The sequence below is a fragment of the Gopherus flavomarginatus genome, chromosome 4 (assembly GCF_025201925.1).
Source record: "Gopherus flavomarginatus isolate rGopFla2 chromosome 4, rGopFla2.mat.asm, whole genome shotgun sequence".
In the NCBI taxonomy this organism is placed as follows: Eukaryota; Metazoa; Chordata; order Testudines; family Testudinidae; genus Gopherus; species Gopherus flavomarginatus.
In genome coordinates this window covers 205534443-205549684 of record NC_066620.1, presented here as the reverse complement: position 1 = coordinate 205549684, position 15242 = coordinate 205534443, and the positions used below count along the sequence as shown (strand labels likewise).

Genomic DNA, 15242 nt, shown 5'->3' with positions numbered 1-15242 from the left:
ATATTTTTCCTTTCCCAATAAAGAGACATGATGGAAACCCAAAAAAGAGGTGGTGAGCTAATGAAATAAAACTCCTCTGGCATGAATTGGAACTAACCTAAGACAAGACAAAGTAAAATCAGACTGGAGACACTTTTGGCTTGAAGTGAGTTGGGCCTGGTGGATGCTATGCCTGGCTCCATTTTAGATGATGAGTGGGGCAGGTGGTAAAGTGAGGCTTTAGAAACACTTAAGCAAGGCCTTTAAACCTCTGGCTGCTGTGGACAAGACCAATCTATCCCGAGACATCATTATTTGAAGTGGGATTTTTTTAGAACCTCTGATCTGTGAGTGGGTGTTTTTGGAAACTCCCGGGTCCCAGCTGCATTGCTAAAGACAAACAAGCTGCAGATACAAGCCATTGAAGAAAAGAAAAGCATCGTAAAATCAAAGCAAAACAAAACAAAACAACCACCTGCACCAATCTATTTGAATACAGACCCAGATATGACTGACTGCCGTTTTGGAATTCAACTGCAATACTAGGGGCCGATAAAGGATAAGGGACAGAAGCCTATCATTTAATCTGACCTCCAATGATTACGGTTACTAGGGCTTCTGCTGAAACTATCTAGGCTCTTTCATTTTAGACTGCGATGTCCTTCACATGAGAGGCACCAGGGCTGCTTCTTGAACAACCAGGACAGTTCTCTGGCATGCTTTGGCATAATTACAATGCAGATTTACCATAAATTCCCCCACTGGGCTGTGCAGCCCAAATATCGAATGGTACACTCTTCCCAGGACATAAGGGTTCTTCTCTTTCCCCTTTCCAAGTTTCCATACTGTTTCCTGATGCTCAGCTGATTGGGCCAGCTTGGTAGGGTGAAGGAGGCTCTATTTCCATTTTATCCATCGCATGGGCAAAATTTTAATGCCAGATCTGCGTATCCCATGACTCTGGTGCTTGCCCCATTCCTAACTATGCTGCTGGATAAGAAAGTGCTTCAAGTTAGCCCCGGACAAATCACACGTGCCACCTCATCTGAGTCCGGAAGTGCTTATAAAAAACAGTGTTAGTGTATCATTGGGAACGATCAACCACCACGTGCACAAAAAAATATAGTTTAGAGCAACATAAATAAAAAAAGTGACAATTTCATCACACAATTACTGTACACTGCTTTTCTCAAGGCTTTTTTTTTTTATCTTTTTCTTTTTTTCCCTCTCTTTTTTTTGTTTTTGTTTTTTGTTTTTTTGGTCCACTGGAGATAAATCACCTGCAATGATATATATATTTAAAAAAGAAAAAATATCAGCAGCAAGACTCTCTGGAAATAGATTCTGTTTGATGTAGCTAGTCTGTCTTTTCTGTTTTGCCCTCTTTCACAGCAGCTTCTGAAGTTTTCCTCAGGGGGGCTTTCTCCGAGTTGGCGTGTCCTTGGCCAGATTCTGCGGCTCCTCCGGTTTTGTGCGATGTGTGTTTTTCCAAGTAGTTCAGCATTTCGCTGAGAACAGTTTGGAAAGTGCTGAGGGCAGCACATATTGCAGGAGTTCCAAAGCCATGAGTGATCAAACTGTACATGGGAGAGAAACAGGGAGACAGAAAGAAAAGAAACATTGATGAGTTTATTGTGCACTGATTGTCTTGTAGTGAAATTCAAGACTTTCCCCCTCAAATATTTATTGCCTTTGGAGGAAAGAAATAAAAGAAAACCAAACTAGATGCAACTTCAAAGGGGTGTTTTTGCAATAGGAGGATAAGGTTTGAAACACCTAGAGCCAGCTTCTCAGAGGATGTAGCACCATTGACTTCAATGGGGCTATGCCGATTCACACTAGCTGAGAATCTGTCCCCTATGCTCACTGGAATTGCTGAGTTAACATCTTTCTGTGGTAGATTAAATAAATTCTGTATCGTTTGCTGAGACTTCCAGATGAGACCATTAAAAACTAAGGGCCTGATTGCTATGCACAGACATTATAGACCCTAAGGTAGTTTTAGTCAAGATAAAGGTTTGTCCTAGTGTTATTGTAAGGCTGACAGACCCCAGTAATCGGGATCAAACCTGGGACATCTGAAGCTTATTGTATGAGCCTCTACTGCATGAGCTAAAAGCCACATGCCTCTTAGCTAAGGCTGTAGTAGACTCATTAATTGTTAGATGGTCTAGATGCTAGTAGAAAGGGACAGCACGCCCCACCCCACCAAGCAGGCATGGGTTACATCATAACAGTCTTTTGCCTCCTGCTGCTCCTGCTCTGCACCCCAAAAGTGGCTACATTTTAGTGGTGCTGCACAGATATAGTTGATAAAGTGCTTTGAGATTAAAGATGCAGCACTCTTCTATTGTTTATTTTATAGCTTTTGTTATATAACAATAGGCAAAATCCTGCTGCTGGGGAAATACTGGAGACACAGTGTATGGGATAGCGGCTGTTTTTGACAATAAAGAGGATTGAACCAGTGACCTCCCAAGCAAAAGGCATAAGTGCTTATAGCTTGAGCTAAAGACCCACACTTTGTAAGTATGGCTTGTGACAGACCCAGACCAGTGGGGACGACGGCTCCGCTTACTTTAATTGCATTTAGTGAAATGATTAGACTGTTAGTAGGCCACACGGAAAGGAAAGGGGGAGGGAAGATGGGTTTACATGCTTTTAGACCCAGGTAGCTTTTTTACCGAACGATGCCAGGCCGAGTTAGACCACCGTGGGTTGGATTTTTTAAAGATTTGCTAGTTACTGGGCTTGCGTTAGAGTAGTTTTGGTTACGAGCTTTTGCTTTACAGGGTACTTTGGGAGTTTTTTGGGAACAGTTACTTACACTAGTTTATACACACACACACCAAGGCCTTATTTTTAAATACCACGATGCATTTGTACCTTATGTTTGGACCCAATACCATGAGGCGGTATAACAACCCCTTTTGAGGCGGTAAAAACCCCTTAGCACCGGTGCATACCTAATGCATTTTACTATGCATTACCTAATGCATTTACCTATGCATTACCTTGTTGGCCAACCCAGCAGGTTTTTAGTACGGCTATAAACTAACCTTATTGGAGCCTTTTTTTTAATATTACTTTGCATTTGATTTTGCTGCACAGTTAAAAAGTTTAGATGACGTGAGCCCAACAGAGACAGAAGGCCCCACGGACAGTTTTTTGACGACACCTCAACAGAGATTTTAAAAGGTTTTATACCTTTTTTGTGGCGCCATGGGGTTTGAAGGGGAACGATTTGCAGCAGCTGCCTGTGTTTTAGTAGGCATTGCCATCCCGGACGAGCCCCCAAATTGTTAGAGAAAAACTTAGTTTTTGCTTTTTGTTTGGGTGCAGCAAAATTAAATACTTTATTTTAACTTTAGCAATTGCAATAGAGGGAGGGAGTGCCCTAGGACACTGGGTTGCCCCAGTGTCGGACAGGTTTTTTAACAGGTAAACAATTACAGTAAGCATATATACCTTTGTTACAGACAATAACAAGCAATAATACAGACAATAATGAGCAATAGCTGCATTTTGTTTATACATAGGCTATTCTGCTATTTTTTTTTTTTACTTTTGGGTGCCAGTTTATGTATTTGATTATTAGTGCAAGGTTGTGATAACTTTTTACACAGTTTTTTTTACTTGCCTTACACTATTCTTGCTTTTACAAATTTTACGTTATTAGGGTTACAGCTGGCCTAACTTTTGCTAACAGACTGACATGCATTAAGATTTCCTACAAATCCTTGTTAATTTTTTCCCTTCTTCCACATGGGGTTAATCTCATTAGTTTTAAGCCACACTCCTGATCTTTCAGGGCCTGGTTTATGATTTTGGAATGGCCAGGGTTGTGTACATTGGAATACAAAAGGAATATTTGTTAGCTTATATCCAAGTGAAAGCTGAGAAGTTCCTTTGATAGTTGCCAGTATACACTGTCATTTTGTTTCTTTTCCATGATTACAGAAAAGCCAAAGGCCAATGAATATGTAAGAATATGCGTTTGTGCAAAGGATTGTGTGGATGTGATTTATGCAAGCCCCACCCCCTCTGTTTTTAAACATTCTGGTCATCAAGTCAGGACATAGAAACAATATCATGTGACTAAGCTGGCCTGTCACATCATAAGAACATAAGAACATAAGAATGGCCATACCGGGTCAGACCAAAGGTCCATCTAGCCCAGTATCTGTCTACTGACAGTGGCCAATGCAAGGTGCCCCAGAGGGAGTGAACCTAACAGGCAATGATCAAGTGATCTCTCTCCTGCCATCCAGCTCCATCCTCTGATGAACAGAGGCTAGGGACACCATTTTTTACCCTTCCTGGCTAATAGCCAGTTATGGACTTAGCCATCATGAAGAGCAAAGAGGGAATACTATATTGAACACTCCCAGGGAACAGTTCACCAGCAGCCCATCAGTGTATACAGGTGGGCAGCTCTCAAATAATGAACAGAATGGTAAAAAACACCACCTGTCTGCAAACCATGTATAGGTTGAAAAAATGAGCTGTATACATCGCTTCAAACCAGTCAGCATCATAACTAGAGCTGATTGGAAAATGGTTTATTCTTCTGTGGAAAAAAATCATGTTTTCAGTGAAAAATCAGCCCCTCAAATATTTTGATTCTGAAATGCCACCTCAATGCCTCACAGGAGTTGTAGATCAGGCGTCTCAACCTCCCATTCTTCTCTATAGGTTGAGTGCCTTCATAGGATCACATCTCCAATCATGCACCCCAGTCACAAGACCACCATAACACACGGCCTCCCTTCTTCCAAAAGAAACAGTTTTGAAGACAATTTTTTGACCAGCCTCACTGTGTATAATCTATTTTCCCCATTTTACTGACAAGGTACAGCAAGGCTGAGTGAAGATGTCCTTTATTTTTTATCACAGCCATTCACCTGGGCCCCACCATTTTTTTAAACCATTTGAAAATGCTGGGAAACAGGATAATTTCCCTTTACCAGGAACAGTAAGTTTATTCCAGTCAGAGGAGAAAGGATGGCCTTATGTTTAAAGCACAGGTCTAGGAGACTGAAGGCTTGGGGGAAAGTATTCAGCTACAGTTCCATAGCATCCACATTTAGATACTGAAATAAAAGTGGCCTGATTCTCAGAGGTGCTGGGCTCCTTCTGAAATCAAAACAATCTGAGGGTGCTTAACATCTCTGAATCAAGTTATTTTTATTAAGATACCTAAATATGGATTGAGGAGCCTAAAATCAAGCAGTTGAGTTTGGAAATCTTGGTCTGAGGTATTCTCAAGTCTCCTGCTCTCCTCCTTGTGTGACCTCAAGGTAAGTCACTTCACCGTTCCAAAATGGGGGTAATAACATAGCACAGAAATATTGCAAGGCTAAATTAACTGGGTTTTGTACCATGCATTGAGATCTTCACATGGAAGAAGTTATTTAGGGTCAATGTGTTATAACCATTATGCTTTAGTACACCCGGCATATATTCCTGCGTACAGTCATGCCTAGTGTTATGATGCAATTATGGCTGCTCATGTTTTAAAGATGTCCTTACTTAAAATTAAAACATCCCAGTGTGCCTGAAGGCTTGGACTCTAGTTTGGCAGCTACCTCGAGCACTTCTGCACACCCCAGGAGGGTGGCATGCCATTGCATCGCAAAAGAAACATGCTCACTCTCCATGGGTGGTGCCACTGCACCAATTTTTAATACCCCAATTAAAAAAGCAAAAACAGAAACAGGGACCCACTGCCCAAGCTTCTGGGAACATGAACATCCCAAAAAAACGTAAGTGACTATCCAAATTTCACAACATGCTGCAGATGACTGGCAGCAACCACACACAGCTCCCAGATGAGACCCCAGCAATGAAAGAGAGAACTAAAACAGAGCCTGATTTCCTTACTCATGCCGAGTGGCACCTTACTCCACCAGTACTCCCATTGACTTCAAGAGTCCTTTTGTATTTCATTTGCAGGATCTAAGGGCTTGATTCAGATACCTTTCCTCAGGGTAAGTGGCATAAGGAAGCCCTCGGGAACATGTGTGGAGTCTGAGTAAAGATATCACTTACTACAGAGATAGATAACTCTATAAAACTATACAGTTAGCCTGAAGGCTCAAAGACACTACCTCCAGTCAACTCCCTTCATAGTCAAACACGTTAGGAAAATGCCATCATAAAGGATGGGCTTTCCTATACGATGGAGAGCAAAGATGAGTTCTGATGAGACAGAAAAGGCGGTTCTAGAATCTAGGGATCTCCACCAAAAACATCCTGCTCCACAGAGCTCAAATCTTATGGCTGATTTCACCTATCACTACAGTCAATATGGAAAGAGACCATCTCCAAGGCAGCCAAGACCTAGACCATAAAATTTTTTGTCATAAGACTGACAACACTCAGAATTTCACTAGAGAGCAAATATAAAGCTAGTGGCCACTATACACCATAGTACAGCATGCACTGCCAAGCACACGAGCTGTTATGTTCTGCACTAGCTGAAGTTCCTGGGTGTTCATCAAGGATAGTCTGAAGAAGTGCGCATGATATGGTAGCAGGCCAGGCTAGAGATTTTAAGGGGCTGGATATCCAGGTGGCGGTCTGGATCTTGAAAAAAAAAAAAAGTCACAACCTTCTGGCTGTGGGTGAAAAGCATTGACCTTGACACCCATTGCTGCCTGAGAATCCAGGTACAAATGAAGGCCCCAAAGAACTCATAGGTTGAAGACCACTCTGGAAGAGGTTGGGCTCAAACAAACCAAATGCCTTCCAGGTTCTCTTTCCACCTATGCATCAACATCATCTCCGTCTTGTGTGGCAGACAAAAGAGAGACGATAAACTGAATGAGCTTTAGGCATTTCACCACCATCCGCACCCCTCTCTAGGGCAGAGGAAGTGTGTTGTCAGGATCTGATGACAGAGTTCACGCTGAGCGCCATCAGCATATTGACAGCAGTGCAGTATCGCCAGCCCCAAGCATTCAGAAATCATGAGTCAGGTCCCCAGAATCATGAGATTTACTTAAAAATGGTCAGATTTAAACAAAAATAATTTTTAGATTCTTTTGATTTGCCTTCTGGGTTTTGAACCTTAGGGGTTACATTGCTCAGCTTTTCTACACAAACACAAGGAATGGAAACTTACTCTCTTAAATCAATGAGAGACTCATCTGACTCTTGGAATTGGGGCTTTAAGGAAAGCATCAAATATCACAAGCCTCACAGGAAAATCATGAGAGCTGGCAACACTGGCAATACAGCCCCCACCCAAACCTTTCACTGACAATGGCCAAGGAGAGGGTGACAGAATGATAGCTGCACAAAGCTACATGGAAGAGACCTTGGGCAAGCAGATGAGAAAAAATCCTAGCCAAAGGAACTCTATTGTCCGTTGCTGCCTGGGCCAGTAGTACAGTCTACCCTTTGTGATCTATGGTGTCAAAGACAGTTAATACGAAAAAAAAGAAAGGATCAGTATGGACAGCCTTTGTGTGTCACCAGATCACTGACCAAGGAAACCAATGTAATTTCAGTAGCATAACCAGGCCTAAAGCCAGCCTGAAAGAGGCCAAGGAGATTGGAAAGCTCTAGATGGCGCCAGAGCTATGTGACCACAAACTTCTTCATGCACCCGGCTTCTTCCAGTTCATGCATCCACACTGAAGGCAGCTTTCAATAAGCAAGAGGAATGGAATCAAGACAGCAGCTGCTGCAAATTCTGGTGCTGAAGTGACAAAAGGAAAGTGGCATAAATGCAGTAGGTGGGTGTGTAATTATAACATCAGTAGGGCTCCTGAGTTTGGCTGTAATACTGGAGTTGAATTTCAAAACCTATTGTAATGATCTTTTTTTAACTTTGAAAAAGAGGGAAGTTACAGTCGCCCTGCTCCTGATTTCTGGGCCTCTGGTTTCTAGCATGCCACTTACCTCGTCATCCTGTCAATATCATGCCAAACAGCCACAGGAAACTGAAAACCTCAACCACAGAGACTATCAAGCGATAAAAATGCCTGCTGAAAAAATGCCACTTCAAAGTTGCTTTGTATCATCAGCGTGTTAGGCAGAAAACAATTTCATTCACCGTTATGCTGATTATTTTTACTGCATGTTTTCAACCTGTTATTTTATTTCTCCATTTACTTAAGATTGCCAGAGGTTTTCTTCTTGCTTCTTTTGCCAGTTCCCCCCCACTGGCACAAGTGTCACTTGCAAGAAAATAATATTTTTTCATGCCACCATGCCAGTTTTCACAACACTTGGCTCTAGAAGCTGGAACTTTAAGTAAAATGCCAGTTATTGTGAGCCCACCAATAAAATTGTGAGGCTGGTAATGCTGAGATGTCATTTTTACAGTGCCATTTTTCAGAGTAATAATACAAAGTAAGAGTGGAATTTTAAAAGTACCTAAGTAATTTAGGAGCATGAGTCATTGATGGGATCTCTGCTCCTACATCATTTAGGCCTTGTCTACAAACAAAAGTTGTCTCTCCTTAACAATATCAGTTTAATTAAAGTGGTACAATACTCTTAGGCTACGTCTACACTTGCAGATGTAGAGCACTGGGAGTTAAACCAGCCCCCGGAGACAGCAGTAGGGAAAGCACTGTTGTGTGTTCACACTATACTTCGTGTGCCTGTGGAACATGTCCGCATTAGCAGCTCTTGCAATGCCACAGAGAGCAGTGCATTGTGGTAGCTATCCCAGTGTGCAAGTGGCTGCAGCATGCTTTGGAAAGGGTTTGCAATGCCTAATGGGGCAGGCACAGCATCACATGATGCAGGTTTCCAAATCCATTGTTCCATGGGCATCCTACAAGATTCCCAGCTGCTTTTCAAATGAGGGGGTGGGGAGTGTGACAAGGAGTGTGCTGTGTGTATGTGAGGGGAGAGACAGTGTGTTTTTGGGGGCAGAGTGTGTCAGCATGTTGTCTTGTAAGTTCAGACAGTGGCAGGGGGAAAGGGGAAACCCAACATCAGCCCCCACCCCCTGCCTCTCTCTCTCTTTTTCTCTCTCTCACACACACACACACCACACACACACACACACACAAAGAAACACCTGCCTCTGCAGCAGGAGCATTCCACAGTAATGGTTTGCTTTGTGTCCCGGAGCAGATAAGCATCCATGCTGTCAGAAATGGAGCTTTGAAAGGGGATATCCACTTGCCTGCAGCTGGGTTCAAAACAATCACCAGAGTGGCCACTTGACTTCAGGGGATTATGGGACGTTTCCAGAAGTCAATCACAACAAAGTAATGCAACATGTCATCCACATTGACATCCCGGCACTCCAGCCGGGGCGCAGCAAACTCTATGCTTCTCATGGAGGTGGATTACCAGGAGCACTCCAGCCACAAAGTCCAGGGGCTCTAAGTGCCTTGCAAGTGTGGACACCTCAGGAGTTAGGATGTCCGTGGCTGATTTAATGCACTTTAACTTGCAAATGTAGACAAGGCCATAGTGTGGATTCAGTTATACTGGTCTAACGATGCTTATACTGTATAGACGAAAAGGAACAAGCTCTATCAGTATTAACGCAATGTAACTATGAACACGGCTTCACTGGCAAGTGGCAGAGCTTTAACATGGCTTGTGTAGTCACGGTGCCGCGCTGGGAGAGAGCACTCCCAGCGCTCTAAAAAAACCCACCCCCACGAGTGGCATAGCTACTAGTGCTGGGAGCGCGGCTCCCTGTGCTGGTGCACTGTTTACACTGGCAGGTTACAGCGCTGAAACTTGCAGAGCACGGGGGGTGTTTTTTCACTCCCCTGAGCAAGAAAGTTGCAGCGCTGTAAAGTGCCAGTGTAGACAAGCCCTATATCAGTAAAACAGACCCACCTCTAACAGACATAGGTCATCTTTACACTATGAGCACAGGTACAGTGCAATAGCTATCCCACTGTAGTGCTGTAGCTTAGACACACTCTAGAGCGACAGAAGGAGGTTTTCTGTCACTACTAATTCCACCTCCCTGAGCAACAGTAGCTAGGTCAATGGAAGCATCCTTCCATCAGTCTAGCTGTGTCTACACTAGGGTTTTAGGTCAGCGTATCTCCCATGCTCAGGCATGTGGATATTTCACACCCCTACCCTTAGCAATGTAGACCTCCATTTTAAGTGTAGAGCAGGCCATAGTTATTCTGGTACAAAAACTGTATGTGGTCCAAGCCTCAAGTGCTTTTGAAAATCTCACTGCTGTGACCTTAGTCTGTGAAGAATTATCTGTATCTAAATAAAGAAAACAGACCTTTGTTTTGATTAAATACTACGTGTGGACTGAGAGATAATGAAGAAGTGATGTTGGGAGGAGTTCATCACCCAAGGATGGTTGCTGGTGAAATGTCACTATATTCAATGGCTTTGTAATATAATTGCGGTTTTAAAAGAGTTACTCTGAAAAGAATGATGCGGCCCTGGCATCTCATGTCCCCCCTGTTCTTCCTCCCCAGACAATTAGAGCTGTAACAATTGTATAACCAATCCCAACACCAGGCATAACAGGCCTGGTTATGGGAGCCATCATGAGCGTAAGACTCCAATCAAGTTCAGAGAAAAGGTTTGTAAAGGTCACATATTGCTGGAGTCTGGCTGAAGCCTTAGAAGATGACGGATGTTCCAGTGGTTCAGGTGCTAATCTATGACCTGGGTGCAAATCCCTGCTCAACCACAGACATCCTGTGTGACCTTGAGCAAGTCACTTCTGCCCATATCCTGAAAAGTGAATGGGAATTAGGAACCCCAATACATTTGAGGATCTGGGCCTTAGTCTTTCTGTGCTTTGGTTCCTCATCTACAAAATGGCACTTTTCTACCTCACAGGAGTGTTGAGATGGGTAAATATATTAACTGATTGCGAGGGGCTCAGATACTACAATGATAGGTAACATATAAGTACCTTATATGCAACATGTCATGATACATCTATGTGGTTGTGGTGCCACAGTATCATATATATCCTGTCATGTACCATTACGATGAATAAGATTTTGTCACGGTAAAATTATGCATAATCCACCACACAGTCATGGTAAAATATAAATATTTTCACGTGATAGTTGTGGCAACCATGCGGACCATGTTGCCCTGCACTAAGGGTTAGTTTGCTTTGATCTAGTCCTCTTTGAAATGGGACTGGACCAAAGCAAACTAATGAATTGTTCACGTGGAGCGAACTGCAGCACATTAACTGTTTGTTTGGGCGCTTTGCTCTAGTCTTCTTTATTAAAAACAATTAACCAACTGTTAATACATGGCATCTGGTCTGCATAAAGGGAAGAAATCATGGGTCTGTGATGGCGGTGACCACTCTGACGGAACTGAATCTGTAACCACTGGTTTCACTTGGCCTTTGAAGACAATTAGAGGGATTGAGGTACAGGCTGATAAATGGTAGTTGAGAGTGGGGATTTCTAGCGCTGATTATGAGCTGTGTTTGGCATAAGGAATGGTTTGAGTGAAATTTGTATTTGGTTTTGTAATTTAAAATAATTGGCAAGGGGCCCAGAGCCTGTATATGGGAGCTGTTTACAGTTCCGACTCCAAAGATAGCTTTCAGAGTGGTAGCCATGTTGGTCTGTATCAGCAAAAAGAACCAGGAGTACTTGTGGCACCTCTAAAGTGCCACAAGTATTCTCAAATCCAAAGATAGTAGCTAAGTAATGTAATGGGGAAATGTTCATATCCCTGATGTACTGAAAAGTGAGTTAGAGTTGAAATCTTGGCTCCACTGAAGTCAACAGAAGTTTCACCATTGACTTCAATGGGGCAGGATTTCACCATACATTTTAAAAAATTATTTCAGTTTCAATAAGTTAAAGGGCCCATCCTACATTACTTGCACATGCACCCTCACACCCACACCCACCCACCCTCCCACACACACGCACACAGATCTTCCACCAAATCCAATGGGAATTTTGGGTCAGAAACAAATGTAAGATTAGCCCTAAATCAAGATTTGCAAAAGTCACTAGTGATTTGGGGGACCTCAGGTTTTGGGTGCTTTACTTGGAACTGAAAGGGATTGATATTAAAGGGATTGATATTAAAGAAATACTGAGTGCACACCCTCTGAATATCAGGCCTCGCTAACGTATCTGAAACTGGGCACCCAAAACCTGACGTACGCTAAGTCATTAGTCACTTTTGAAAATCTTGGCCTAAATTGGTATCAGTAAAAGCCATTTAAAAAAAAGTTCTGTACAAAACTTTTCTTGGCAATGCCTTTCTTTCTTTCTTTCTTTCTGTCTTTTCACATGCCAACATTCTTTTGAAAGCAGCTACCATTATGATATCTAGGGCCTAAATTTAAAATCTGAAGGATGTAAAATTTGCTATGCTAATGTTAGCCTGGAGTTTCCTTAAATCCCCTAATAAAACATTTCTTTTTACTTTGCTTCCATGACTTATTAGTGTTTTGGGAATAGGCAGAATGTGAAAGGCAGTATGGGATGATGGACACTGCCCTTTCAGGCTACAGAAGCCCTTTGAGTACTTTCTTTGCTAATATCATTTTGTGCTTGGAGAGATTTTTCTTTTCTATTGAAAATTCATAGAATTATATTTGACCACTAGAGAGCACCTGTGGCAGGTTTGATGACAAAACCCTGTGCAAGGGTAATTAGGACCCCATAACTGTGTTTTCACTACTGCAGGTTTTGAACTTGGGCTCTCTGGATCATAATGCATGAGCCCCACTACTTGAACTAAAAAACAAAGGTAGTAGCAGACTCATACACTTCTATATATGGGTGGGTCACTAGGAGCAAACAAAAAGCCACTGAGAGGCAGGCATGAATGTGGTTTCACAAACGCTTCCAGCCTTTGGATGGCCCTGAGTTTTCCCAGGATTTGCATGCTCGCTTCCTGAACTAAGCGATGCATTCTCCCTGGAGCTGTGCAAAAGCTCTCCCATAAATCCTGTCTGTACTAAAGTCTTTCAGCATGTTCATAGCCAAGTTATGGGATAAGCTGTAGTTGTGGCTGAGTGGTTAAAGCAATGAGCTAGAAATCCCTTGGGGTCTCCCTGTGCAGGTTTGAATCCTGCTGACTATGAGTTTCTTTTAGGGTTGTGAGTTCAATCCTTAAAAGGGTGATTTGGGGATTTAGTTGGGGATTGGCCCTGCTTTGAGCAGGGGGTTGGACTAGATGATCTCCTGAGGTCCCTTCCAACCCTGATATTCTATGATTAACTCCAAACCTAGTTCATATCCATACATGACACAGAAACATATTTCCTAACTCATGGCTCTGCAACATGTACCAGCGCTTGCTGCCTGTCGAGTAACTCATGTTATTGTCATCCTTTAATTTGGACCTAGCATGATCCTTTTGTAGTGTAGATCAGGAAACCTAACTATGCTTTTGAAACCAGGTTTAGCACTTTCCTGCTTCCCAATTTTCTTTGCAGAAAGCCACCTCAGAGGGCATTGACAAGGGAATTTTGAAAAACACCCCAAATCCTTTATCCAGACTCACGCAGCATAGGATAATTGCTCAGATTTTCCCAGAGTTCCCTAATAGAAACATGGCTTCATGGTATCAGTGGATGGTTGAACATAGTTAATACACTGTACACCTGCAGTGTAGAGCTGCTGAAACTGTGTTTTCTGTATTCAGGTCAGATAGGCACGTCAGAAGATAACTGCACAAACGTGATTGTATCAGTAGTGTAGATGAGCCTATGGTTTATGCCTGTCTACTAGAGTTGTGTGAAACTCAGCAGTTTTCAGGCTCACAGGGGGCTTCTTCGAAGCTTTTCCTTGCTTTCAGCTTGCGTGAGCTTTCAGTTTTGCATTTGAGCAAACCTAGAAACTCTTATTCCTTCATTGGAACTATTCCTGTCCTTAAACACATGTTTGAGTATCTTGATGAACGGGGATCTCAACAAGAGAATGCCACTGCCTGATTTGAGGTGAAGAATTAAAACATTGGAACATAGGAATTACCACACTCTGTCAGATCTGTGCTCCATCTGGTCCAGTATCTGGTCACTGGTGCTAGCAAGTACCAGATGCAAGAAACTCTGCAGTTGGCAGTTATGGGATAAGCTTGTTCCTGGATAAAAATTCCTTATCGTACCCAATAAAAAAGGGCTAGATTCTGTTTTGTTCATGGGAGTTTATATCACTTCCAAAGCTCTTGCTTATGTCCTAATATTTACTGTTCATTAATGTTGTCCATGGAAACGTGCAGTCTTTTTTCCCATCCTGTTAGACTCTTTCCTCACTATGCTTTTCTTCTTATTGGTTTTGAATTTGCCACCTTCCAATTTCATTCCACATTCCCTTGTTCTTGGCTTATGAGAGAGAGTAAACAGAAGTTTCTAGTCCACTATCTCTATACTAAACCTGAGTGAAACTACACCCATTTTTTTATTTTTTCCACCTAAAGTCATAATCGGCTCACATTAAAGCAAGAGAGAGAAAGAGGCAAAAGCCAGATATTCTTCCTATGTTTGCCAAGATGTTTGTGACCTTTCAGAACATCTAGTGCAAGTCTGAAGTTTGTAATCCCCAATAACTATCTAGTGGTTTTGTCACAGGACAGAGAGCTTTGCAACATTATAAACTTCCTCATAGTACAGGAGGTAAAATGTGTCAGAGAAAGATTATTATATTGGAATATAGCTGGGACAGCAGGTTTGTACTCTTGTTCAAAAATGTCACTGAATCGTTGATGACCGCAGTGGTCATTACCTCAGTTTTATTTTCTCATCTGGGAAATATTATGTTTTGAGAGCACTAAGCACATGATTGGCATTCAGATTACAAATAACGCCACTAAAGATTATCTTTGCAATCAAAAAGGGCTACCAATTTATTAAAAAAAAACAATTTTGCAATGTCGATGTATATAATAAGAATGAATAATTAATACATTTCATGAGCATCAAAACCCTGGACATTATGACAGAGTATAGGCCAATTTAATTCCTGCCATAAATGATTGCAATATCTTTGACTTTACTAGAGTCATACTTATTTACATCAGTGGATAAGTTGCTTGAATGAATAGGGAGATCATTTCATCAAGTATCAACAGGTGGTCCTCTGAGATGGACCAAGGCAAGGTCAACAAAGCACAATTTTTTTTTGTAAGGAAGAAAGGAATAATACCTTATCCAATGAAAGCAGTGGAAGCATAGAGTAGGGCAAATGTATGGTAGCTACCTATATCATCATTTGGCTGGGACATTTGAGCAGATTTCCCTGTTTTGGTAGACATTGCTCTGGGATCTTTAGTAATCACTAAAAACCAGAAGTTTGGTTTTGTTTCTGTTC

The 15242-nt window shown here is 42.2% G+C and overlaps 1 protein-coding gene across 1 annotated transcript in view; it reads right to left on the bottom strand.

Moving 5' to 3' along the window:
* Positions 1 to 1296: 1296 nt before the first annotated feature.
* TFAP2D (transcription factor AP-2 delta) overlaps positions 1297 to 15242 on the bottom strand; it is a 50007-nt gene continuing 36061 nt past the window's right edge. Inside the window, exon 8 of the mRNA XM_050948880.1 lies at positions 1297 to 1556. Coding sequence (XP_050804837.1) covers positions 1337 to 1556 — 220 coding nt within the window. The 3' untranslated portion in view covers positions 1297 to 1336. The remainder of the gene's footprint in view (positions 1557 to 15242) is intronic.